General features: G+C 42.7%; 1 protein-coding gene across 9 annotated transcripts in view; it reads left to right on the top strand.

The window, feature by feature from the left end:
* The window catches only part of ptprub (protein tyrosine phosphatase receptor type Ub), a 342049-nt gene that overhangs the window by 222697 nt on the left and 95781 nt on the right, over window positions 1-23571 (top strand). For all 9 annotated transcript variants that reach the window (XM_052494008.1, XM_052494003.1, XM_052494010.1 and 6 more), the window contains exons 13-14: window positions 4016-4052; window positions 14282-14420. In XM_052494008.1, the coding sequence (XP_052349968.1) occupies window positions 4016-4052; window positions 14282-14420 (176 nt within the window). The remainder of the gene's footprint in view (window positions 1-4015; window positions 4053-14281; window positions 14421-23571) is intronic.

The following is a 23571-nucleotide window of genomic DNA, read 5'->3' as shown; positions in this document are numbered from 1 at the left end:
AGGAACAAATCTGGGGATGGGTACCGAAACATTTCAGCAGCATTTAACGTCTCCTAGAAGACAGTGGCCTCCAGCATTCTTTAATGAAAGAATTTTGGAACCATCAAGACTCTTCCTAGTGCTGTCATCCTAGCCAAACTGAGCAATCGTTGGAGAAGGGCCTTGGTCAGGGAGGTGACCAAGAACCTGATGGGAACTCTGACAGAGCTCTAGAGTTCCTCTGTGGAGATGGGCGAAGCTTCCAGAAGGACAACCATCTCTGCAACACTTCACCAATCAGGCCTTTATGGTAGTGGCCAGACTGAAGGCACTCTTCAGTGAAAGGCAAATGACAGCCCGCTTGGAGTTTGCCAAATAGCACCTAAAGACTCTCAGACCATGAGAAACAAGATTATTTTGTCTGATGAAACCAAGATTGAAATCTTTGGCCTGAATGCAAAGTGTCACGTCTGGAGGAAACCTGGCACCATCCCTACGGTGAAGCATGGTGGTGACAGCATCATGCTGTGGGGGTGTTTTTCAGCAGAAGTGATTGGAAGACTAGTCAGGATCGAGGCAAAGATAAACGGAGCAAAGTACAGAGAGATGCTTAATGGACACCTGCTCCAGAGCGCTCAGGATTTCAGACTGGGATGAAGGTTTACCTTCAAACAAGACACCGACCCTAAGCACACAGCCAACACAACGCAGGAGTGGCTTCTGGGACAAGTCTCTGAATGTCCTTGAGTGGCACAGCCAGAGCCCCGACTTGAACCCAAACGAACATCTCTGGAGAGACCTGAAAATAGCCTTGCAGCAATGCTCCCCATCCAATCTGACAGAGCCTGAGAGGATCTACAGAGAAGAATGGGAGAAACTCCCCAATTAGAGGTGTGCCAAGCTTCTAGCTTCATACCCAAGAAGACTCGAGGCTTTAATTGCTGCCGAAGGTGCTTCAACAAAGTGCTGAGTAAAGGGTCTGAATACTTATGTAAATGTCATATTTCTGTAAAAAAAAATATATATATATATAAATTAGCAAACATTTAAAAAAATATATATTTTTCTATGTCATTATGGGGTATTGTGTGTATTTTGATAAGAAAAAACAACTATTGAATACATTTTAGAATAAGGCTGTAACCTAACAAAATGTGGAAAAAGTCAAGGGTTCTTAATACTTTTCGAAGGGACTGCCGGCTAGATAGCTTCGTTCATTTTATGACTATTCCCCTAGCTTGCTATGCTACCAGCAATGTCATGGGGTACCTGATTTGTTTGAGAATGCATGGTCTTTCAAAATGGAACAGTAACCTCATAGTGATTTGGTTGACATTTATTTGAAGGTTATCACTTGACTACAGCAGTACTCTGGTGATCTGAGAAAGTTTCAAATTAGCAGGGAGAGCTGTTAAAATGTTCTGGACAAAAAAAAAAGGCTTTTACCAGGAAAGTCAGTTTAAACAAATTCTTATTTACAATGACGGCCTACCGGGAACAATGGGTTGACGCCTACGGGGAACAATGGTTTAACTGTCTTTTTCCAGGGCAGAATAACGGATTTGTACCTTGTCAGCTCGTTGATTCAATCCAGCAACCTTTCAGTTACTGGCCCAACCACTAGGTTACCTGCCACCCCTGGGTGGTTATTACCTGGGTGGTTTTTGGCCTGCCTCACTCCTTGGCCCAGGTCTACAATATGACTAACCTTTTATTTTGATTTTTTATTTAACTAGGCAATTCAGTTAAGAACAAATTCTTATTTACAATGACGGCCTACCCCGGCCAAACCCGGACAACGCTGGGCCAATTGTGTGCCGCCCTATGGGACTCCCAATCATGGCCGGTTGTGATTCAGCCTTCAGGAAGTCCCCCTTGCATGTTCTCGGCTCCACTGCCTGCCAAGAAATGGGTTTGACAGTTGAACCATGGTAAAGCTCTTTACTGATGGTGTTTCTCACCAGGCATAAGTATATTTTTGAATTTAAATCTTCCATTGAGCACCCTGTTTCCCTGTATTTCTGATGATCTGGTATTTTTTTGAGTAGAGTTCAGTATTCTTGCTTAGGTCTTATACAGTATACTGTGCTTATATTCCTAATTTATTCCTAATTTGTTCCTTAATTGTCTGTGTTTGGTTAATTATCACAAATGTTTTATTTTGGTCTAAATAAGCTTTGTTAAGGACCAACATTTTTGCTATAAGTGGCTCTCGTTAACATTGGCATAGACATTTAAAAAGTGAAGGAGACTAACAATATTTGGCATTTACTCATGCTAATGAGCTGGAGGTTTGCTGTCAAGCCTGTGTGCAATTGCTTTGATTGATGCATGTAAAGAGGCACTTGAAAGATGGTGCATTCTGACTGGCTCTTTGAAAACACAGCATGGGCAGCATTTCAATCATAACACCCACTGCGTCTCCGAATGGCACACTCACACAGGCTAACCTGCGTGTACTGTAGTAACGATGTCTGCCAGGGCTGCCAACCCCTCTGGCATGACTGGCACAGTTTGTGTGGGCGGCAGGGCATCAGTGTCCCCTATGTGGGCTATCACTTTCTGCTCTCCAGATCACCAATTAACTCCACTCTACTGCCTTCCTTGTACAGACCAACGACGTGCCAGTATGGATGGTTTGAGCTGCAATATATCACCTCTACTTTCTGCGTTACAAATGTTTCTGTCAAATGCAGTAAACCAAGTCTGCTCCGTCTTATTCCCCATCACCCGGAATGACAGATTTGCTTTTGGAAAGCCAGACTGGGCTTGGTCTCTTTCGTGACTTTGATTGAGTGGCAGGTTTAAGTCCTGCGACAGTGACTCAACAATCAGGGATCAGTAACTATCACACAAGCCAAAGTATTTATATGTGGGACACGTTCAATTGGAGAACCATCTAATGAGCGAACATGTAGTTCATCTGAAATGTTCTTACGAGAGTTTAAAAACAACATTTATTTTGTTTTGCCTGTATTAAGCACAAGTGTTAAGTCAGCATGGGATTCCTGCATAGATTCCTGCAAATGATTGCCTTGATGCAGTGAGGAATTACCCCTGTATTTTTATGGTCTGGTTTTTGTCTGTCTTGATAGTCTTCTAAGAGCCCATTGTATTTAAATGTCCAAAGCATCCCGCAATTACATTTTCATAGCGCTTACTGATGCTAAAAAAGAGAGCTGAATGTGTGTGAATGTTTTAGTCAGTTTGTTTGTGGATCGTTTGTGTGTGTGTCTTCAATATGCCTCGCTACGTGTCTGTTTTTTAGGAAAGAAACATCACCATAGGTTTGAGTGGGTTTAGGAAGAAGTCAGCTTGAAATGGATTTTCAATTAAAAAAGGCAATTTAGCCGCAGTTTGAGAGGATGGCTCTTGCTCCTTTCCGGATGGGCAGATTTGCATAATTGTCCCATAAGGCCTGAATTAGCATCTGTAAATCTTAATTTGATAATGCATCTCTTCGTCGAGGTGGCAAGACGGAATTGGATTAGGGTCTTAATTCTCATTAGTGTTGTTTGACAAAGATCCTTTTCATAACATCAATATGTCATCAGCTGAAATTTGAAGGAAATTAATTAATTTTTATAGCGGCATATTGGTCCAGGGCCATCTTCACAATTCGGTTATTTTCCCTTTCATCAAATCTTCCGTTCTCTCTTTAAACACTTCACCTCAACTCTTGGCTTTAATATTGTTTGACATTCACTGGTTTCATATGTGACTATCATTTTAGTGACTATCATTTTAGCTGATTGAATGCCTCCTCAGTATTCTACTCATGGGGCTCTTTTGAGTGTCTTTCAATCAAATATGCTGGTCCCTAAAGATCTAAGAAAATCCTACAGTGAATGTTTGTCTTATTTTCATCTGTTGAAAATAATTTTATTTGTGATTTTATTTTCAAAATAAAATTTTCATTATGGTTCAGCCAAAATAATATATAATGCTAGGTGCATAGTTACTGCCTGCACTCTACAGGATGCAGAGCATTGGCAATGTTCCCACCTCTGATCTCTGTATTCTCTCTTTTTTTCAGGAAACGAGAATAAACTGCATCCGAATAGCCCGGAAAGGTAAGTCAACATTAATATTTTTATTGACTAAAAAGGTGACCTTGTATGTATCTCCCCGAGTCTCTGAAGTCCTGTAGGCTTTACTGTAGCATGTTGACCTTACACTCTAAATGCAACTCCAAAGATGAAAATATGTGTTGGGTTCAGGTCCAAACACTTGTCTTTGTGCTGGTATTCCAGACATGTACTGTAGATGGAGTTTAGCATGTGGAAGAAGAAGGGGGATTTCTCTGAAGATCCATGCTGTTTAGTGTTGAGGCCGACTCTTGCCTTCAGAGAAAAGGACAGCAAGCAGAGAGAGATTAGAGATCAGGCTTTCATCATGTTTGTTTGGGGGGACACAACCATATCAAAGGCAGTTCCCGTCAGACAGCTACACTACTCGGAGGGGGAGAGAAACATCTGAGGGCTTTTGGCCCCTGTCTGCTCAAGAAGGGCCCTTCACATCAAAACACAGATGGAACTACCTGAGCCCATCAATATGAGCAATGTTTCTCCCCCCTTCCTCCCTCCCACTCTCTGTCACCCTGCTACAGGGACTCAAATGGAAATGAAAAGGGTATAGAAATTGACTTCTGATGGCACGACAGGCTCTCCCCCTCTGCCGTTGTTCGCTGTTGAATTGTGCTGACTAAAAGTAACGTATTTATAGTTATCATAGCGCTGCAACAGTAAGCTAGTCTTGCTAGTAAATTGACTTGGCAAGGTGCACTTTTCGGTGAAGGCCTCTTTTTGTGACTGAGTAATGAAAGAGACCAGGCTCTCTTGAAGCATGAATCCAAAAGGCAAGGCAAGCCATTTTAGCTCTGCGTCTCACTTCATCTGCTCCTCACAGACACCCAGTTGGGCATTGATTAATTACGCCTCGACACATTGATGAACATTACACAGTACATGTCTCTTTTCTCTAGCACATACTGTAGGCAGTGAGAGAGAGAGGGAAAGAAAACATAAAGGGCCTTGATGACAACCCTATGAAAATGTATTTGAACATTCAGCTACATTTGTGTTTTAACTCCCCAAATAGCTTTCAAATTAGTTATTATCAACTTTAGCTATGTTTTAGTCAGCCTTTTAACATCCTGCTTGAAAAACAGGAAATAGTATGGTGGCTGACAGGGTTAAGTAAGAAGACCGGCTTTAGAAACTGATGGAACTAAACTGACAAATAGGATACCCCAGATCATTTTAAATATCAAGGTACAACACATCAGTGTCAGTGGGTAGTAATTTTTTATCTATGTGATCCCTCTAATGTTAAAAATGGTTGCTGCTGCATCACCGCATTTTACTGGTCGTGAAGCGTTACTTTTCATCAGCCTATGATCATCAAAGTGCAGGAAAATTATTTGGGTTTAGATAACAAAGCTGGAGATTGCATATCAACTTCCAGGTGACAATTTAATTAATAATCTCTTGGCTGCTCCCAACACAACAATAGACTTCCATTTATCCTCTAAGTGCCAATTTCCCCACTCTCAGCCAGTCGGTAGGTGTATGGATTAATGTGGAAAAAATGTAATGTTTGGCTAATAGACTAAGTGTGGCAAGATGATCCTATCTGTCCAGGGTGTCAGTTAAATAAATATATTTTTTCCCCCGCAGCCATGTTATTAGGATGAAAAATATAGGCCTGCTCCTGTATTTCACATGATGAATTGAAGTTATATATGGCTTCTGTTGGTAGTGTAGCAAAGAAAGAGGTCGAGTGATAAATGGCACATATGTGAGAGCAGATCTAATAAACTGGCTCTGCCCTATCACTAAAATGGCCACACTGGTCAGAATTACAGATCACAAAATGGCCGACTGCCAATTCCCAGAAGCAAGGGGAACCCTCAGAAGATAAAGGGGAACCCCCCACAGATAAAGGGTCAAGACAAACCAGGAAGAGGGAGAGAAAGGGCTGGAAGGATCTGTGAACCATAGAGAAAGAGACGATATATATCGGCTGGATTTATCGTGTATGAGCTGGACTGTTTGGACGTGCCTGTTGGCGTTTGGATCTGGACCTACCGAGAACCCTGCTATCATTGACCTTGCCTGTGGCCTGCGTGGACCGGGATGGAGAAACAAACACACACTCGTTCTGGGGTGATTTAAGGTGAAAGTTTCCCACGTAATTTGTGACCAACGCTCCTAATCTTGAAGAGATTTGCCACACCTGGTGGAGAATGCGGGCAAATGGACTAACCGTACCGCTGTTTAGGTAGAGAAAAAAAAAAGTTCAGTTAGCACTCCAAATGGGAGTCAGTTTTTTTTTGTGGCTTTGTTTGGTTATGACAGTTTTCTCGGGATAATGAGTATGGAGGGAGCCATACAGTCCCTGTTACAAGCGACGGCTGCCCAACAAGAGGCAACTTGAGCTTAACATCATTGAGCTCATCATGATTCAATGCAAATGTATCAGGACACGTTACAGGTCCAGCACCGCACCAACCAGCTGCTCAGAGAGCAGCAAGAGAGAAATACCCGGGAGTTAAGAGAAGGCCTATTGGAGCTGGCGGACCAAATTGGGGCTCAGTTACCAGCTACAAATACCCAGATGCGGGCCAATAATTTTCTTCAAGGAATGATAGATCAGGATGATGTGGAAGCATATCTCACCACCTTCAAACGGACAGCAGAGAGGGAGAGGTGGCCAAAAGAAGAATGGGCAGGGCTTCTGGCACCATACCTGTCAGGGGATGCTCAAAAAGTGTATTTTGACCTGGAGTTGAAAGATGCACAGGATTACGGTAAACTAAAGGGAGAGATTCTGACTAGACTGGCAGTGACCGATACCGTGAGGGCACACCGCTTTCACCAGTGGTCCTATCGACCTGGACAACACCTCCCCCCCACCTGGCACGGTAATGGTTGCTACCGGAGACCCATTAATCCGCCGAGGTCGTCGAGACCATCGTACTCGACCAGTTTCAGCGAGATCTACCCCAAGAAGTTCGACGATGGGTTGGTCAGAACAAGGTACTTTCCACCAACCATCTTGTGGGCCTGGTTGAAGGGTATTTTACGGCAGGAGCATCTGAGCAGGCACAGGAGGAAAGATCCCCATTCCCCAGGCCTGGGCGAACCAGCGAACAGAGTAAGACTGTCTCAATGAATTTCCAAGGAACTAGTGCTCCTGTTCACCAGGGATGGGGTTCCAAAGGAGATCCTTACTGACCATGGGACCCCCTTTATGTCCCTTTATGGCGGAGCTTTGTAAATTGTGGCAGGTGAAACAGTTGAGGACATCGGTTTTACCATCCTCAGACGGAATATGAGAGATTCAGCCATACCCTGAAGTCAAAGTTCAGGAAGGTAATCGATAAGGTTGGGAAAAACTGGGATTGCATGTTGCCGTATCTGATGTTTGCCATTAGAGAGGTTCCTCGAGCCTCACTGGGGTTTTCCCCCTTAAATGAAAAGCTGAGTGAATATGCATGCAGCCCCCTTGAACTTTGCGACCTTTTTCCACATTTCAGGCTTCAAACATAAAGATATAAAACTGTATTTTTTGTGAAGAATCAACAACAAGTGGGACACAATCATGAAGTGGAACGACATTTATTGGATATTTCAAACTTTTTTAACAAATCAAAAACTGAAAAATTGGGCGTGCAAAATTATTCAGCCCCTTTACTTTCAGTGCAGCAAACTCTCTCCAGAAGTTCAGTGAGGATCTCTGAATGATCCAATGTTGACCTAAATGACTAATGATGATGATACATTTTATTTTTTTATTTCACCTTTATTTAACCAGGTAGGCTAGTTGAGAACAAGTTCTCATTTGCAACTGCGACCTGGCCAAGATAAAGCATAGCAGTGTGAACAGACAACACAGAGTTACACATGGAGTAAACAATTAACAAGTCAATAACACAGTAGAAAAAAAGGGGAGTCTATATACAATGTGTGCAAAAGGCATGAGGAGGTAGGCGAATAATTACAATTTTGCAGATTAACACTGGAGTGATAAATGATCAGATGGTCATGTACAGGTAGAGATATTGGTGTGCAAAAGAGCAGAAAAGTAAATAAATAAAAACAGTGTGGGGATGAGGTAGGTGAAAATGGGTGGGCTATTTACCAATAGACTATGTACAGCTGCAGCGATCGGTTAGCTGCTCAGATAGCAGATGTTTGAAGTTGGTGAGGGAGATAAAAGTCTCCAACTTCAGCGATTTTTGCAATTCGTTCCAGTCACAGGCAGCAGAGTACTGGAACGAAAGGCGGCCAAATGAGGTGTTGGCTTTAGGGATGATCAATGAGATACACCTGCTGGAGCGCGTGCTACGGATGGGTGTTGCCATCGTGACCAGTGAACTGAGATAAGGCGGAGCTTTATGGACTTGTAGATGACCTGGAGCCAGTGGGTCTGGCGACGAATATGTAGCGAGGGCCAGCCGACTAGAGCATACAAGTCGCAGTGGTGGGTGGTATAAGGTGCTTTAGTGATAAAACGGATGGCACTTGTGATAAACTGCATCCAGTTTGCTGAGTAGAGTGTTGGAAGCAGTTTTGTAGATGACATCGCCAAAGTCGAGGATCGGTAGGATAGTCAGTTTTACTAGGGTAAGTTTGGCGGCGTGAGTGAAGGAGGCTTTGTTGCGGAATAGAAAGCCAACTCTTGATTTGATTTTCGATTGGAGATATTTGATATGAGTCTGGAAGGAGAGTTTACAGTCTAGCCAGACACCTAGGTACTTATAGATGTCCACATATTCAAGGTCGGAACCATCCAGGGTGGTGATGTTGGTCAGGCGTGCGGGTGCAGGCAGCGAACGGTTGAAAAGCATGCATTTGGTTTTACTAGCGTTTAAGAGCAGTTGGAGGCCACGGAAGGAGTGTTGTATGGCATTGAAGCTCGTTTGGAGGTTAGATAGCACAGTGTCCAAGGACGGGCCGGAAGTATATAGAATGGTGTCGTCTGCGTAGAGGTGGATCAGGGAATCGCCCGCAGCAAGAGCAACATCATTGATATATACAGAGAAAAGAGTCGGCCCGAGAATTGAACCCTGTGGCACCCCCATAGAGACTGCCAGAGGACCGGACAGCATGCCCTCCGATTTGACACACTGAACTCTGTCTGCAAAGTAATTGGTGAACCAGGCAAGGCAGTCATCCGAAAAACCGAGGCTACTGAGTCTGCCGATAAGAATATGGTGATTGACAGAGTCGAAAGCCTTGGCAAGGTCGATGAAGACGGCCTGAAGATGAAATACAATCCACCTGTGTGTAATCAAGTCTCCGTATAAATGCACCTGCACTGTGATAGTCTCAGAGGTCCGTTAAAAGCGCAGAGAGCATCATGAAGAACAAGGAACACACCAGGCAGGTCCGAGATACTGTTGTGAAGAAGTTTAAAGCTGGATTTGGAAACAAAAAGATTTCCCAAGCTTTAAACATCCCAAGGAGCACTGTGCAAGCGATAATATTGAAATGGAAGGAGTATCAGACCACTGCAAATCTACCAAGACCTGGCCGTCCCTCTAAACTTTCAGCTCATACAAGGAGAAGACTGATCAGAGATGCAGCCAAGAGGCCCATGATCACTCTGGATGAACTGCAGAGATCTACAGCTGAGGTGGGAGACTCTGTCCATAGGACAACAATCAGTCGTATATTGCACAAATCTGACCTTTATGGAAGAGTGGCAAGAAGAAAGCCATTTCTTAAAGATATCCATAAAAAGTGTTGTTTAAAGTTTGCCACAAGCCACCTGGGAGACACACCAAACATGTGGAAGAAGGTGCTCTGGTCAGATGAAACCAAAATTGAACTCTTTGGCAACAATGCAAAACGTTATGTTTGGCGTAAAAGCAACACACCATCCCCACTGTCAAACATGGTGGTGGCAGCATCATGGTTTGGGCCTGCTTTTCTTCAGCAGGGACAGGGAAGATGGTTAAAATTGATGGGAAGATGGATGGAGCCAAATACAGGACCATTCTGGAAGAAAACCTGATGGAGTCTGCAAAAGACCTGAGACTGGGACGGAGATTTGTCTTCCAACAAGACAATGATTCAAAACATAAAGCAAAATCTACAATGGAATGGTTCAAAAATGAACATATCCAGGTGTTAGAATGTCCAAGTCAAAGTCCAGACCTGAATCCAATCGAGAATCTGTGGAAAGAACTGAAAACTGCTGTTCACAAACGCTCTCCATCCAACCTCACTGAGCTCGAGCTGTTTTGTTTCTCGATGTGCAAAACTGATAGAGACATACCCCAAGCCACTTACAGCTGTAATCGGAGCAAAAGGTGGTGCTACAAAGTATTAACTTAAGGGGACTGAATAATTTTGCACGCCCAATTTTTCTGTTTTTGATTTGTTAAAAAAGTTTGAAATATCCAATAACTGTCGTTACACTTCATGATTGTGTCCCACTTGTTCTTGATTCTTCACAAAAAATACAGTTTTATATCTTTATGTTTGAAGCCTGAAATGTGGCAAAAGGTCGCAAAGTTCAAGGGGGCCGAATACTGTCGCAATACTGTCGTACATGAGAGAACTGAGGATGGATCAACAACATTTTAGTTACTCCACAATACTATCCCAAATGACAGAGTGAAAAGAAGGAAGCCGGTATCCTGTTTGCAACAAGTCATTAAAGTGACACTGCAAAAAATGTGGCAAAGCAATTCACTTTATGTCCTGAATAGAAAGAGTTATATTTGGGTAAAAACACATTACTGAGTTCCACTCTCCATATTTTCAAGCATAGTGGTGGCATCATGTTATGGGTATGATTGTAATCGTTTAGGGAGTATTTCAGGATAAAACGATTAATGTAATGGAGCTAAGCACATGCAAAATCCTAGAGGAAAACCTGGATCAGTCTGCTACCCATCAGATACTGGGAGATGAATTCACCTTTCAGCAGGACAATAACCTAAAACACATGGCCATATCTACAGAACACTGAGGTTGCTTACGAAGAAGACAATGAATGTTCCTGTGTGGCCGTTTTAACTTAAATGTACTTGAAAATCTATGGAAAGACTTGAAAATGTTTGTCTCGCAATGACCAAAAACCAATTTGACACAGCTTGAAGAATTTTGAAAAGAATAATGGGCAAATGTTGCACAACACTCGTGTACAGAACCCCAAGGATTAACATCAACGGGGCTGTAGTGGAGCGGGTCGAGAGCTTCAAATTCCTTGGTGTCCACATCACCAACGAACAATCATGGTCCAAACACACCAAGACAGTCGTGAAGAGGGCACGACAAAACCTTTTCCCCTCAGGAGATTGAAAAGATTTGCCATGGGTCCCCAGATCCTCAAAAGTTCTACAGCTGCACCATTGAGAGCATCCTGACCGGTTGCATCACCGCCTGGTATGACAACTGCTTGGCATCTGACCGTAAGCTGCTACAGAGGGTAGTGCGTATGGCCCAGTACATTACTGGGACCAAGCTTCCTGCATTCCAGGATCTATATAATAGGCGGAGTCAGAGGAAAGCCCATAAAATTGTCATAGACTCCAGTCACCCAAGTCATAGACTGTTTTCTCTGCTACCGCACGGCAATCTAGGACCAAAAGGATCCTTTAACAGCTTCTGACCCAAAGCCATAAGACTGCTGAACAATTAATCAAATGGCCACCAGACTATTACATTGACCCCCCCAATTGTTTTGTACAGTGTTGCTGCTCGCTGTTTATTATCTATGCATAGTCCCTTCACCTCTACCTACATGTACAAATTACCTCAACTAACCTGTACCCATGCACAATGACTCGGTACCATTACCCCCTGTTGTATAGGGGCTTTTAAGTTAGCATTTCACAGTAAGGTTGTATTCGGGCACATGTGACAAATAAAGTTTTATTGGATTTGACAATCCAGGTGTGGAAAGCTCTTAGAAACTTACCCAGAAAGACTCATAGCTGTAATCGCTGCCAAAGGTGCTTCTAGAAAATATTGGCTCAGGGGTGTGAATACTTATGTAAATTTGATATTTCTGTATTTCATTCTCAATAAATTTGCACACATTTCTAAAACCATGTTTTCACTTTGTCATTATGGGGTATTGTGTGTAGATGGGTGAGAAAAACAAATATATTTAATCCATTTTGAATTCAGCCTGTAACTTAACAAAATGTGGAATAAGTCAAAGAGTACGAATGCTTTCTGAAGGGAGGCTGGCTGAATTAGTTGTACCTGTCACCCTTGTAGTCAAGCAAACTTGTGATACACAAAAAGTTTACCGGTGATACTCGTATATAGAACTCCAAGGATGTATCCATTTTGTCAGGGGAGACACAAGGCTCAGAGTCCATTAGTCTACGTGACCTGTACACCAATGACATCTATGGTAATTATCTGAATAAATGTAATAGACTGTAAAAACATTAGTGTCAGTGTACATACATGGCTGCTAAAACTTTGGAACTATCCCCTACCATAAACAGTACTTGGTGTACTGTACAACAGTACAACGATTTTTGCAATTTTTCATTAAACACTCCGCATCAACCACAAACCTTTCCAAAATGTACTGTAAGAGTTCTCCCCCATAGGGATGAGGTCAGTAAAATGCCCCTGGGCCTGGTTGTAGAAGGAGAGGGCTAAAACATGGCTTCTTTTCCCTTTCCTCTGCCCCAGATCTCATTTTGCCCTTGTGAGCCTCTTTATTCCAACCGCTAGCTAGATATCTAGACCTCTTTCCTTAGGCCAGCTCTGACTTTCTCCTCCACTAGAGAATGGCTGTGCAACTGTTCCTAAAGGCACAGTAGGGCTGGTTTCAGGGCTGTTTGGGCCATAAGGAGAGGCTGCCACTACACAGAGAAAGTAGATAAGTGTGTTCCTGCTACAAGACATAAATAGCTTCTTGCTTCTCCTTCCATAAGTGTAGAGCTTTGTGCCAATGAGATGAGTAACTTGCTATTATAATAATGGCCTTTACCGTATCTTACAGACACTGGGACACCTTGAAATTATACTGGGGAAAGGGGAGTACCTAGTCAGTTGCACAACTGAATGCATTCAACCGAAATGTCCTCCGTTTTTCACCCCTCTGAATGAGAGAAGTGCAGGGGGCTGCCTTAATCGACATCATTGGCACCCAAGGAGCAGTTGTTAACTGCCTTGCTCAAGGGCAGAACAGCACATTTTTCCACCTTGCCGGTTAGGGGATTTGAACTAGCAACCTTTCGGTTACAGGCCCAATGCTCTTAACAGCTAGTCTACCTGCCACTGTTCTTGTGTTGATTTAAATTAACCACACTATCATCTTGGATTTAGATTAGTGTTGTCTTGGATTTCTTCCACAAAAAAACACTTGTTTTGATGTGGCATTAAACATACTGTTGTACAGAATGTCTTCAAGCAAAGTCACATTCATTGGGGCACACAATTGAAAACGAAAAGGTCCAGGTAGGCACTCTATTTCAGTCTGTGTTCTTCTGTTTGGTGCAGTGTGGCAAGTGTGGCAAGTTTATGAAGACCATCCACAAAACAATCCCCCAGCCCTAGACAACTTTTATCCCTGGCCTCATACAGTATATCTCAACCCTCCTATCCTGTGCATCACTCGAAGACACAAAGGGCTTTTGTTGTCGTAGGAGACACAAATCTTTCCCTGTGGCTATTAAAAGAGCAGAGAAATAGCCAATATGATTTGCCTATTGAAAAGCTCTCACATGACAGTGGTCTGTTTGTGTCTCCCATCCAATTATTTTGTCTAATGAATACAAGGTGTCTATTTTAGCAGAAGCTGATGCCCTGATGAGGTGATGGTGATTCTCTATTGGCTGTTTAAAATGTGGGCACCACACACCCTTTTTGTAAATGTTTTTTTATTGTGCATTCTGGTAGCCAGACAGTTTCGATATGTAACAATTGTCCCTTGAAACACACTGCCATAGAAATAAATTCAACCGTGAATATGAGTGCACAGATGTGGCGGTGAAGAGTCAGTCTGTTTTGAAACATTCTATCTTTTCTCAACGGTCAGGGTGTTAGTGTGAATGCAGCCATTGTGATGTTAAGAGTCAGGATTTGACAGAGTGATGGCTGTTGTGTATGATAAGCATAGATGATTATTGACCTGCATTTTTTAAGCCTGTACATTTCTTTCTTTCTCTGTATCCTTTTTTCTGTCCCCCCCTCTCTGTCTGTATATCTCCTTCTGTTTATCTTGCTCTCTTTCTACCCCACTCTCTGTCCCACCTCTTTTCTCTCTCACTTCATCCCATCTCTGCTTCCCCCCTCCTCCCTTCATCACTCTCTCTCAGCGGCCTGTAAGGACCACCGACGGGCTCTGGAGGTGTCCCAACACTCAGAGGAGATGGGGCTGATCCTGGGGGTGTGTGCTGGGGGCCTGGTGGTGCTCATCCTGCTGCTGGGGGCTATCATCATCGTCATCAGGAAGGGGTGAGTCACTGGCCCACATTTTTATACCACTTCTCGGTCCTCACTCTGTTAGCCAAATAGGTAACTTTCCTCAGAGGCACATGATTACCACACAGGGTGGTAAATTATTTGTTTCCTATTCTCTGGACCACACAAACCATGCTTGTGTATCTGTAGAATGTTGGTGCTATTTTTTAGATTCTACCCTTGAGTCTTCCCTAGAACTCGTATTTGCCTTTCCAAAGGGCCAGGTTGTGTTGGAGAGGGAGAGAGAGATGCACTGCCGTTCCCTTATGGGGTATCAGAGGGACCACACCGTTCTCATCGGCAGAGCTTATCTTAGTGTGAATGATTTAATTAAATGCAAATACAATTTAATTACACATGCCGGGCTGTGGCGTGACCCATAAATGAGAGGTTAATTGAGAGGGAAAAGGTGTGCTTAAGGTAGATGATTATCCTAGCCACTAGCTCCCAAAGGTCTCACCTCCCCGCAGGTGGTGACAACGAGAGGGTCGCCCCACACACCTTTTATGGTGGCATATGACTCAGATGTTACACCCTACTCATATACTCCCTTTCACATGAGTGACTTGACACAGTGAAGTTTTTTTCTTATTTTACCTCTATACTTGACACGTTTGGATTTGAAATCAAACAATGGTATTTTCATCCATATCTGGTGAACCGTTTAGAAATTATAGAACCTTTTGTACATAGTCCCAACATTTTAGAGGAGCAAAAGTATTCGGACAAATTCACTTTGTATTAAAGCAAATGTGTATTAAAGTAGTCAAAAATAAGTATTTGTGTTCCCAAATTACTACATCAAGCTTGTGACTCTACACATTTGTTGGATGCATTTGCTGTTTTTTGGTTGTGTTTCAGATGGTTTTGTGTCCAATAGAAATGAATGGTAAACATTTTGTAAATAAGAGTAGAATGTTTCTAATCACTTCTACGTGAATGTGGATGCTACCATGATTATGGATAATCCTAAATTAATGTGAATCACGATGAGTGAGAAAGTTACAGATAGAAAGTACAAATATCACACCTAAAACATGCTAACCTCTCACCATTACAATAATTTTTTGGTGGGTATGATATTTGTGCTTCTAACTTTCTGCACTATAATCTCATTGTCATTGTTTGAGTTCAAATCCAAATGTTTGGAGTAGAACCAAAAGACAAAAAAATATTTACTGTCCCAATAATTTCGGAGAGCACTGTATATACCCCTAATTCTTGAGGGATATTTAAATGTCTTGTGAGCTTAGTTCCAACCCCATCATAACTCAGAATCTGGTCTATGCTTGTTCAGGTAAATAAAGCTGAATAAAGCATGAAGCTGGTTGAGAGAATGCCAGGAGTGTCCAAAGCTGTCATCAAGGCAAAAGGGTGGCTATTTGAAGAATCTGAAATATAAAATATTTTTTGATTTGTTTAACACTTTTTTTGGTTACTACACAATTCCATAAAGAAAAACCCTTGAATGAGTAGGTGTTCTAAAACTGTTGACCGGTAGTGTCCATTTACACATTGAGCAGGGATGTTGTAGGGAGAACTCAGTTCATATCGTTTCCAGTCTATTAATCAGTAGCTCTCTGTCGCATGTGCATGGGTATGGAGAGGATATAATTAAAGGTTCCTGTTGGTTCCGGTTAAAAATGCCTTACCAGTGTAACAAACATACTGTGAGTGGCAGGTTAGCGGTTAAGAGCGTTGGGCCAGTAAACAAAAGTTTGCTGGTTCAAATCCCCGAGCCGGCGATGTGGAAAAATCTGTCGTTCTGCTCTTTTAGCAAGGTAGTTAACCCCCAACAACTGCTCCCCAGGTGCCGATGATGTCGATTAAGGCAGACCCCGCACCTCTCTGATTCAGAGGGGTTAAGTTAAATGCAGAATACATATTTTGGTTACATGCATTCAGTTGTGCAACTTACTAGGTAACCCCTTTTCCCTATATATACCTCCAGGTTAGGTTTACCTCCAATGTACTCACATCCTACCTGTCTGTACATTATGCCTTGAATCTATGCTATCGTGCCCAGAAACCTGCTCCTTTTACTCTCTGTTCCCGAACGTGCCAGACGGCCAGTTCTTATAGCATTTAGCCGTACCCTTATCCTACTTCTCCTCTGTTCCTCTGGTGATGTAGAGGTTAATCCAGGTCATGCAGTGCCTAGCTCCACTCCCACTCCCCAGGTGCACTCATTTGTTAACTTCTGTAATGATGCATGCCCCGTTCAAAAAATGTAGAACTTGGAATAGATATAGTCCTTGGTTCACTCCAGACCTGTCTGCCCTTGGCCAGCACAAAAACATCCTGTGGCGTTCTGCATTAGCATCGAACAGCCCCAGTGATATGCAACTTTTCAGGGAAGTCAGGAACAAATATACACAGGCAGTTAGGAAAGCTAAGGCTAACTTTTTCAAGCAGAAATTTGCATCCTGTATTACTAACTCAAAAAGTTCTGGGACATTGTAAAGTCCATGGAGAATAAGAGCACCTCCTCCCAGCTGCCCACTGCTCTGAGGCAAGGAGACACTGTCACCACTGATAAATCCACTATAATTGAAAATTTCAATAAGCATTTCTCTACGGCTGGCCATGCTTTCCGCCTGGCTATGCCTACCCCGATCAACTGCCAGGCACCCTCCACAGCAACCCGCCAAAGCCCCCACCATTTCTCCTTTACCCAAATCTAGATAGCTGATGTTCTGAAAGAGCTGCAAAATCTGGACCCCTACAAATCAGCCAGGCTAGACAATCTGGACCCTCTCTTTCTAAAAATGATATGCCGAAATTGTTGCAACCCCTATTACTAGCCTATTCAACCTCTCTTTCGTAACGTCTGAGATTCCCAAAGATTGGAAAGCTGCCGCGGTCATCCCCCTCTTCAAAGGGGGTGACACTCTAGACCCAAACTGCTACACACCTACAGTGGAGAGAACAAGTATTTGATACACTGCCGATTTTGCAGGTTTTCCTACTTACAAAGCATGTAGCGGTCTGTCATTTTTTTCATAGGTACACTTCAACTGTGAGAGACGGAATCTAAAAAAATCCAGAAAATCACATTGTATGATTTTTAAGTAATTAATTTGCATTTTATTACATGACATAAGTATTTGATCACCTACCAACCAGTAAGAATTCCGGCTCTCATAGACCTGAGGGATCAGTGAGGGATCAGCCCAGAACTACCCGGCAGGACATGGTCAATGACCTGAAGATAACTGGGACCACAGTCTCAAAGAAAACCATTAGTAACACACTACGTCATCATGGATTAAAATCCTGCAGCGCACGCAAGGTCCCCCTGCTCAAACCAGTGCATGTCCAGGCCCGTCTGAAGTTTGCCAATGACCATCTGGATGATCCAGAGGAGGAATGGGAGAAGGTCATGTGGTCTAATGAGACAAAAATAGAGCTTTTTGGTCTAAACTCCACTCACTGTGTTTGGAGGAAGAGGGATGAGTACAACCCCAAGAACACCATCCCAACCGTGAAGCATGGAGGTGGAAACATCATTCTTTGGGGATGCTTTTCTGCAAAGGGGACAGGACGACTGCACCGTATTGAGGGGAGGATGGATGGGGCAATGTATTGCGAGATCTTGGCCAACAGCCTCCTTCCTTCAGTAAGAGCATTAAAGATGGGTCATGGCTGGGTCTTCCAGCTGACAACGACCCCAAACACACAGCCAGGGCAACTAAGGAGTGGCTCCCTAAGAAGCATCTCAAGGTCCTGGAGTAGCTTTGCCAGTCTCCAGACCTGAACCCAATAGAAAATCTTTGGAGGGAGCTGAAAGTCCGTATTGCCCAGCGACAGCCCCGAAATCTGAAGGATCTGGAGAAGGTCTGTATGGAGGAGTGGGCCAAAATCCCTGCTGCAGTGTGTGCAAACCTGGTCAAGAACTACAGGAAACATATGATCTCTTTAATTGCAAACAAAGGTTTCTCTACCAAATATTAAGTTCTACTTTTCTGATGTATCAAATACTTATGTCATGCAATAAAATGCTAATTAATTACTTAAAAATCATACAATGTGATTTTCTGGATTTTTGTTTTAGATTCCGTCTCTCACAGTTGAAGTGTAATTGAAAAATTACTGACCTCTACATGCTTTGTAAGTAGGAAAACCTGCAAAATCGGCAGTGTATCAAATACTTGTTCTCCCCACTGTATATCTATCCTACTCTGTCTTTCTAAGGTCTTCGAAAGCCAAGTTAACAAACAGATTGCCGACCATTTCGAATCCCACCGCACCTCCTCCGCTATGCAATCTGGTTTCAGAGCTGGTCATGGATGCACCTCAGCCACGCTCAAGGTCCTAAACGACATCATAACCGCCATCTATAAGAGACATTACTGTGCAGCCGTATTCATCGACCTCGCCAAGGCTTTTGACTCAATCACCACATTCTTATTGGCAGACTCAACAGCCTTGTTTTCTCAAATGATTGCCTCGCCTGGTTTACAAACTACTTCTCTGATAGTTCAGTGTGTCAAATCGGAGGGCCTGTTGTCTGGACCTCTGGCAGCCTCTATGGGGGTGCCACAGGGTTCAACCCTCGGGCCGACTCTCTTCTCTGTATACATCAATGATGTTGCTCTTGCTGCTGGTGATTCTCTGATACACCTCTACGCAGACAACACCATTCTGTATACTTCTGGCCCCTCTTTGCACACTGTGTTAACTAACCTCCAGATGAGCTTCAATGCCATACAACTCTCCTTCCGTGGCCTCCAACTGCTCTTAAAAGTAAGTCAAACGAAATGCATGCTATTCAACCGATCACTGCCCGCACCTGCTCGCCCGTCCAGCATCACTACTCTGGACGGTTCTGACTTAGAATACGTGGACAACTACAAATACCTAGGTGTCTGTTTAGACTGTAAACTCTCCTTCCAGACTCACATTAAGCATCTCAAATCCAAAATTAAATCAGGAACTGGCTTCCTATATCGCAACAAAGCATCCTTCACTCATGCTGCCAAACATACCCTCGTAAAACTGATCATCCTACTGATCCTCGACTTCGGTGATGTAATCTATAAAATTGCCTCCAACACTCTATTCAACAAACTGGACGCAGTCTATCACAGTGCCATCCGTTTTGTCACCAAAGGTCCATACACTACCCACCATTGCGACCTGTACACTCTCGTTGGTTGGCCCTCGCTTCATACTCGTCGCCAAACCCACTGGCTACAGGTTATCTACAAGTCTCTGCTAGGTAAAACCCCACCTTATCTCAGCTCACTGGTCACCATAGCAGCACCCACTTGTAGCACGCGCTCCAGCAGGTATATCTCACTGGTCACCCCCTAAGCCAATTCTTCCTTTGGTTGTCTTTCCTTCCAGTTCTCTGCTTCCAAGGACTGGAAGAAACTGCAAAAATCTCTGACGCTGGAGACTCATATCTCCCTCACAAGCTTTAAGCACCAGCTGTCAGGGCAGCTCACAGATCACTGCACCTGTACATAGTCCATCTGTAAACAGCCCATCTATCTACCTACCTCATCCCCATACTGTATTTATTTATTGCTCTTGCTCCTTTGCACCCCAGTATCTCTACTTGCACATTCATCTTCTGCACATCTACCATTCCTGTATTTTAATTGCTATACTGTAATTTCTTCACTACCATGGCCTATTTATTGCCTTAACTCCCTTATCTTACCTAATTTGCACTCACTGTATATAGACTTTTTGTTTTCTTTTGTTTTACTGTAATATTGACTATGTTTTGTTTATTCCATGTGTAACTCTGTGTTGTTGTATGTGTCGAATTGCTGTGCTTTATCTTGGCCAGGTCGCAGTTGCAAATGAGAACTTGTTGTCAACTAGCCTACCTGTTTAAATAAAGGTGAAATAAATAAAAATATGTAGCTTATTAAAATACACTATATATACAAAGAAATGTGGACACCCCTTCAAATGAGTGGATTTGGCTATTTCAGCCACACCTGTTGCTGACAGGTGTATAATATTGAGCACATAGCCATACAATCTCCATAAATAAACATTAGCTGGCCTTACTCAAGAGCTCAATGACTTTTAATGTGGCACCGTCATAGAATGCCACCTTTCCAACAATCAGTTTGTCAAATTTCTGCCCTGCAAGAGCTGCCCCAGTCAACTGTAAGTTTTATGTTTATTATGAAGTGGAAATGTGTAGGAGCAACAATGGCTCAGCCACAAAGTTGTAGGCCACACAAGCTCACAGAACGGGACCGCTGAGTGCTGAAGCGCATACAAATGGTCTGTCCTCAGTTGCAACACTCACTACAGAGTTCCAAACTGCTTCTGGAAGCAACGTCAGCACAATAACTATTCGTTGGAAGATTCATGAAATGGGTTTCCATGGCTGAACAGTAAGCCTAAGATCACCATGCTCAGTGCCAAGCGTTGACTGGAGTGTTGTAAAGCTCGCCGCCATTGGACTCTGGAGCAATGTAAAAGCGTTCTCTGGAGTGATGAATCACGCATCACCATCTGGCAGTACAACGGATGAATCTTGGTTTGGTGGATGCCAGGAGAACGCAACCTGTCTGAATGCATAGTGCCAACTGTAAACTTTGGTGGAGGAGGAATAATGGTCTGGAGCTGTTTTTCATGGTTCGGGCTGGGCCCCTTAGTTCCAGTCAGGAACGTCACTAGGCCTATTTTTAAATATTCATTAGACCACCATAAATAAATAAATATATCAGTCATAATATTTCCTCTGTGATTTGTTTTTTTCTCCATCGCATCTTAAACTTCTTACTGGGCGTGCACTAGGACCTGGGGGAGGTTGTTGCTGCATGTGCTAGTGACTGTTAAGCCTACTTGTAGCTAACATTTTGGTTAACGTTAGCTACTTCTGTGGCTTGAGACTGCTAGATAACAGTAAACTGACAGGACAAGGCTCTGACAGGATGAATTCATGCAGATAGGCTACGATGTGAATTTGTGGTAAGTTAGAACAGAGAATTCACTACTATAGACTTTTGTCATAATCAAAGCTTTGTTGACCAATACGTTTTTATTTGAGGTTTCCTGTTACAGTGTAACAGATGTTGCGAGCTAGCTAACCATTAACGTTGTCTTTTAAATTCGACATAAGTTATGTTGCGATATCTAATTAACGTTGTATTTAATGTAGTTTTGCAATCTGTGCCAGGCTATAAATTAGACAGATGACGTAACATCATGCACATGTCTTTTCATACTCAATTGCTTTCATTCAGTAGGCCATTGCAAAACAATTATCAGTAGGTCATGTGTAGAAAAGGTGACATAGTGTTGATCACAATGTCATTGTATTATCCTCAATTTCTCAACTAACAACTAACATTAGATGGATATACGGAAGTTCTTCAAGAGAGGCAGTGCCAGCAGCTCTGCCGAAGGCCAATCCGGCGAGAAAGGAAGATTTGACCAGTTCAAACAAACAAATTAAAACTTAAACTGATTAATCACCTATTAAAACCTGTTAGAGACACCAGTTCCCATTTGGGAACGCGCCCCCACCCCCCCAGCTGGAATGTGGCGCAGGGAACGCAAGAAATATTCCTAAAAATATTTAACCTCCACACATTAACAAGTAAAATAGCTCAAATGAAAGATAAACAAGTTGTTTATCTACCCAGCAAGTCAGATTTCTAAAATGTTTTACGGCGAAAACATAGCACATATTTATGTCAAACCACCACCGCAGACATATCTCATTAGCATAGCCAAGTAGGAAAAAATATGCAATCAACAAACGCAGGATTAAAAAAAAATCATTTCACTAACCTTTTGAAATCTTCATCAGATGACAGTAATATAACATGTTACACAGTACATTCATTTTTTTCTCAATAATATGCTATATATATCCATAAATCTCTGTCTACAATTACGCATCGTTCAAAAAATGCTACTAAAATGTGAGGAGAAATTAAATAGCTCCGGCAGATAACGTCAGCTAACAAGGAATACACATCATAAACTTTGACTAAACATGCATGTTTTACATATGTATAGGAAGATACACTTATTCTAAATGCAATCGCTGTGTTACATGTATTTTTAACGTTACAGGTAGAGTTCACTAGGCTAAACTAGGAGTCGGCGCTCCAAACGTACCATTCTGGCTCCTCTACCTTGGAGTCGACAGAAACCCAAAATTAACACATAAATATTCCCTTACCTTTGCTGTTCTTCCATCAACAGAACTGGAAGGGATTATACTAACCAAACCAGCGTTTAGTTTTCAAGTCTGCGTCTTTCGGTTCTCAAAATACACGCATTTCGGTCAAAATGTAGGCAAAAATTGAAGTGGATGCGCACCAAAACGTTGAAATTATATATTATATGTCGAGTTAACTTGTCAAACTAACTTCATAATCAAGCTTTAACATGTTATAAAGGTGTACAGCAATTTTGAGAACAAACAGAAACACAGGCACCGTTCAATCGATCTTGGAAAAAATAGAGGACTTGACCACTGCGCACAGAAAAGTGACAGGTTTTTTTGAGTGACTGGGAGCTTACCGCGTGCTCAAACTCTCGCGAGCGGGCGATTCTCACAATGAGAAGCCCCATTGAAAGCTGAGATCACGCTGAACACGTGGAGACTGTTCCTGGCGCTGTAACTGTTTGGGGAGGGTGTTTGCGATGACGTCAAAGGTGGGCCAACTTTTCAGATGAGAAGAGATAGTTTGGGAGAATGCATATTTTGAGAGTTCTGCTTTACATAGAGACAAAATTTAAACGGTTTTAGAAGCTTTAGAGTGTTTTCTATTCGATAATATTTTTTATTTGCATATATTAGCAACTTTTGACAAAAATGTATCATGTTTTATATGGGTACCCAATTCCTCCAGAAGGGGCAGTAATCAGGGGTAGCCTTAACAGGTTTTAATTAACATTGAGTTATTGCAAATATGAGTGTAATAACAATACATGTCAAAACACAGACAAGAATGAGGGAAAGAAGCTGGAGGCTGACAGGGCTAAGAGAGCATGTCTGATGAAAGTTAGTGATACAACAGTTGTTTAAGCTTTCAGTTAAGAGGGACAACAAACAGATCCAGAGAGGGAGGGACAACAAACCGATCCAGAGAGGGAGGGACAACAAACCGATCCAGAGAGGGAGGGACAACAAACAGATCCAGAGAGGGAGGGACAA

The sequence above is a fragment of the Oncorhynchus keta genome, chromosome 34 (genome assembly GCF_023373465.1).
Source record: "Oncorhynchus keta strain PuntledgeMale-10-30-2019 chromosome 34, Oket_V2, whole genome shotgun sequence".
NCBI classification, from domain to species: Eukaryota; Metazoa; Chordata; class Actinopteri; order Salmoniformes; family Salmonidae; genus Oncorhynchus; species Oncorhynchus keta.
This window is presented reverse-complemented; position numbering and strand designations above follow the sequence as displayed.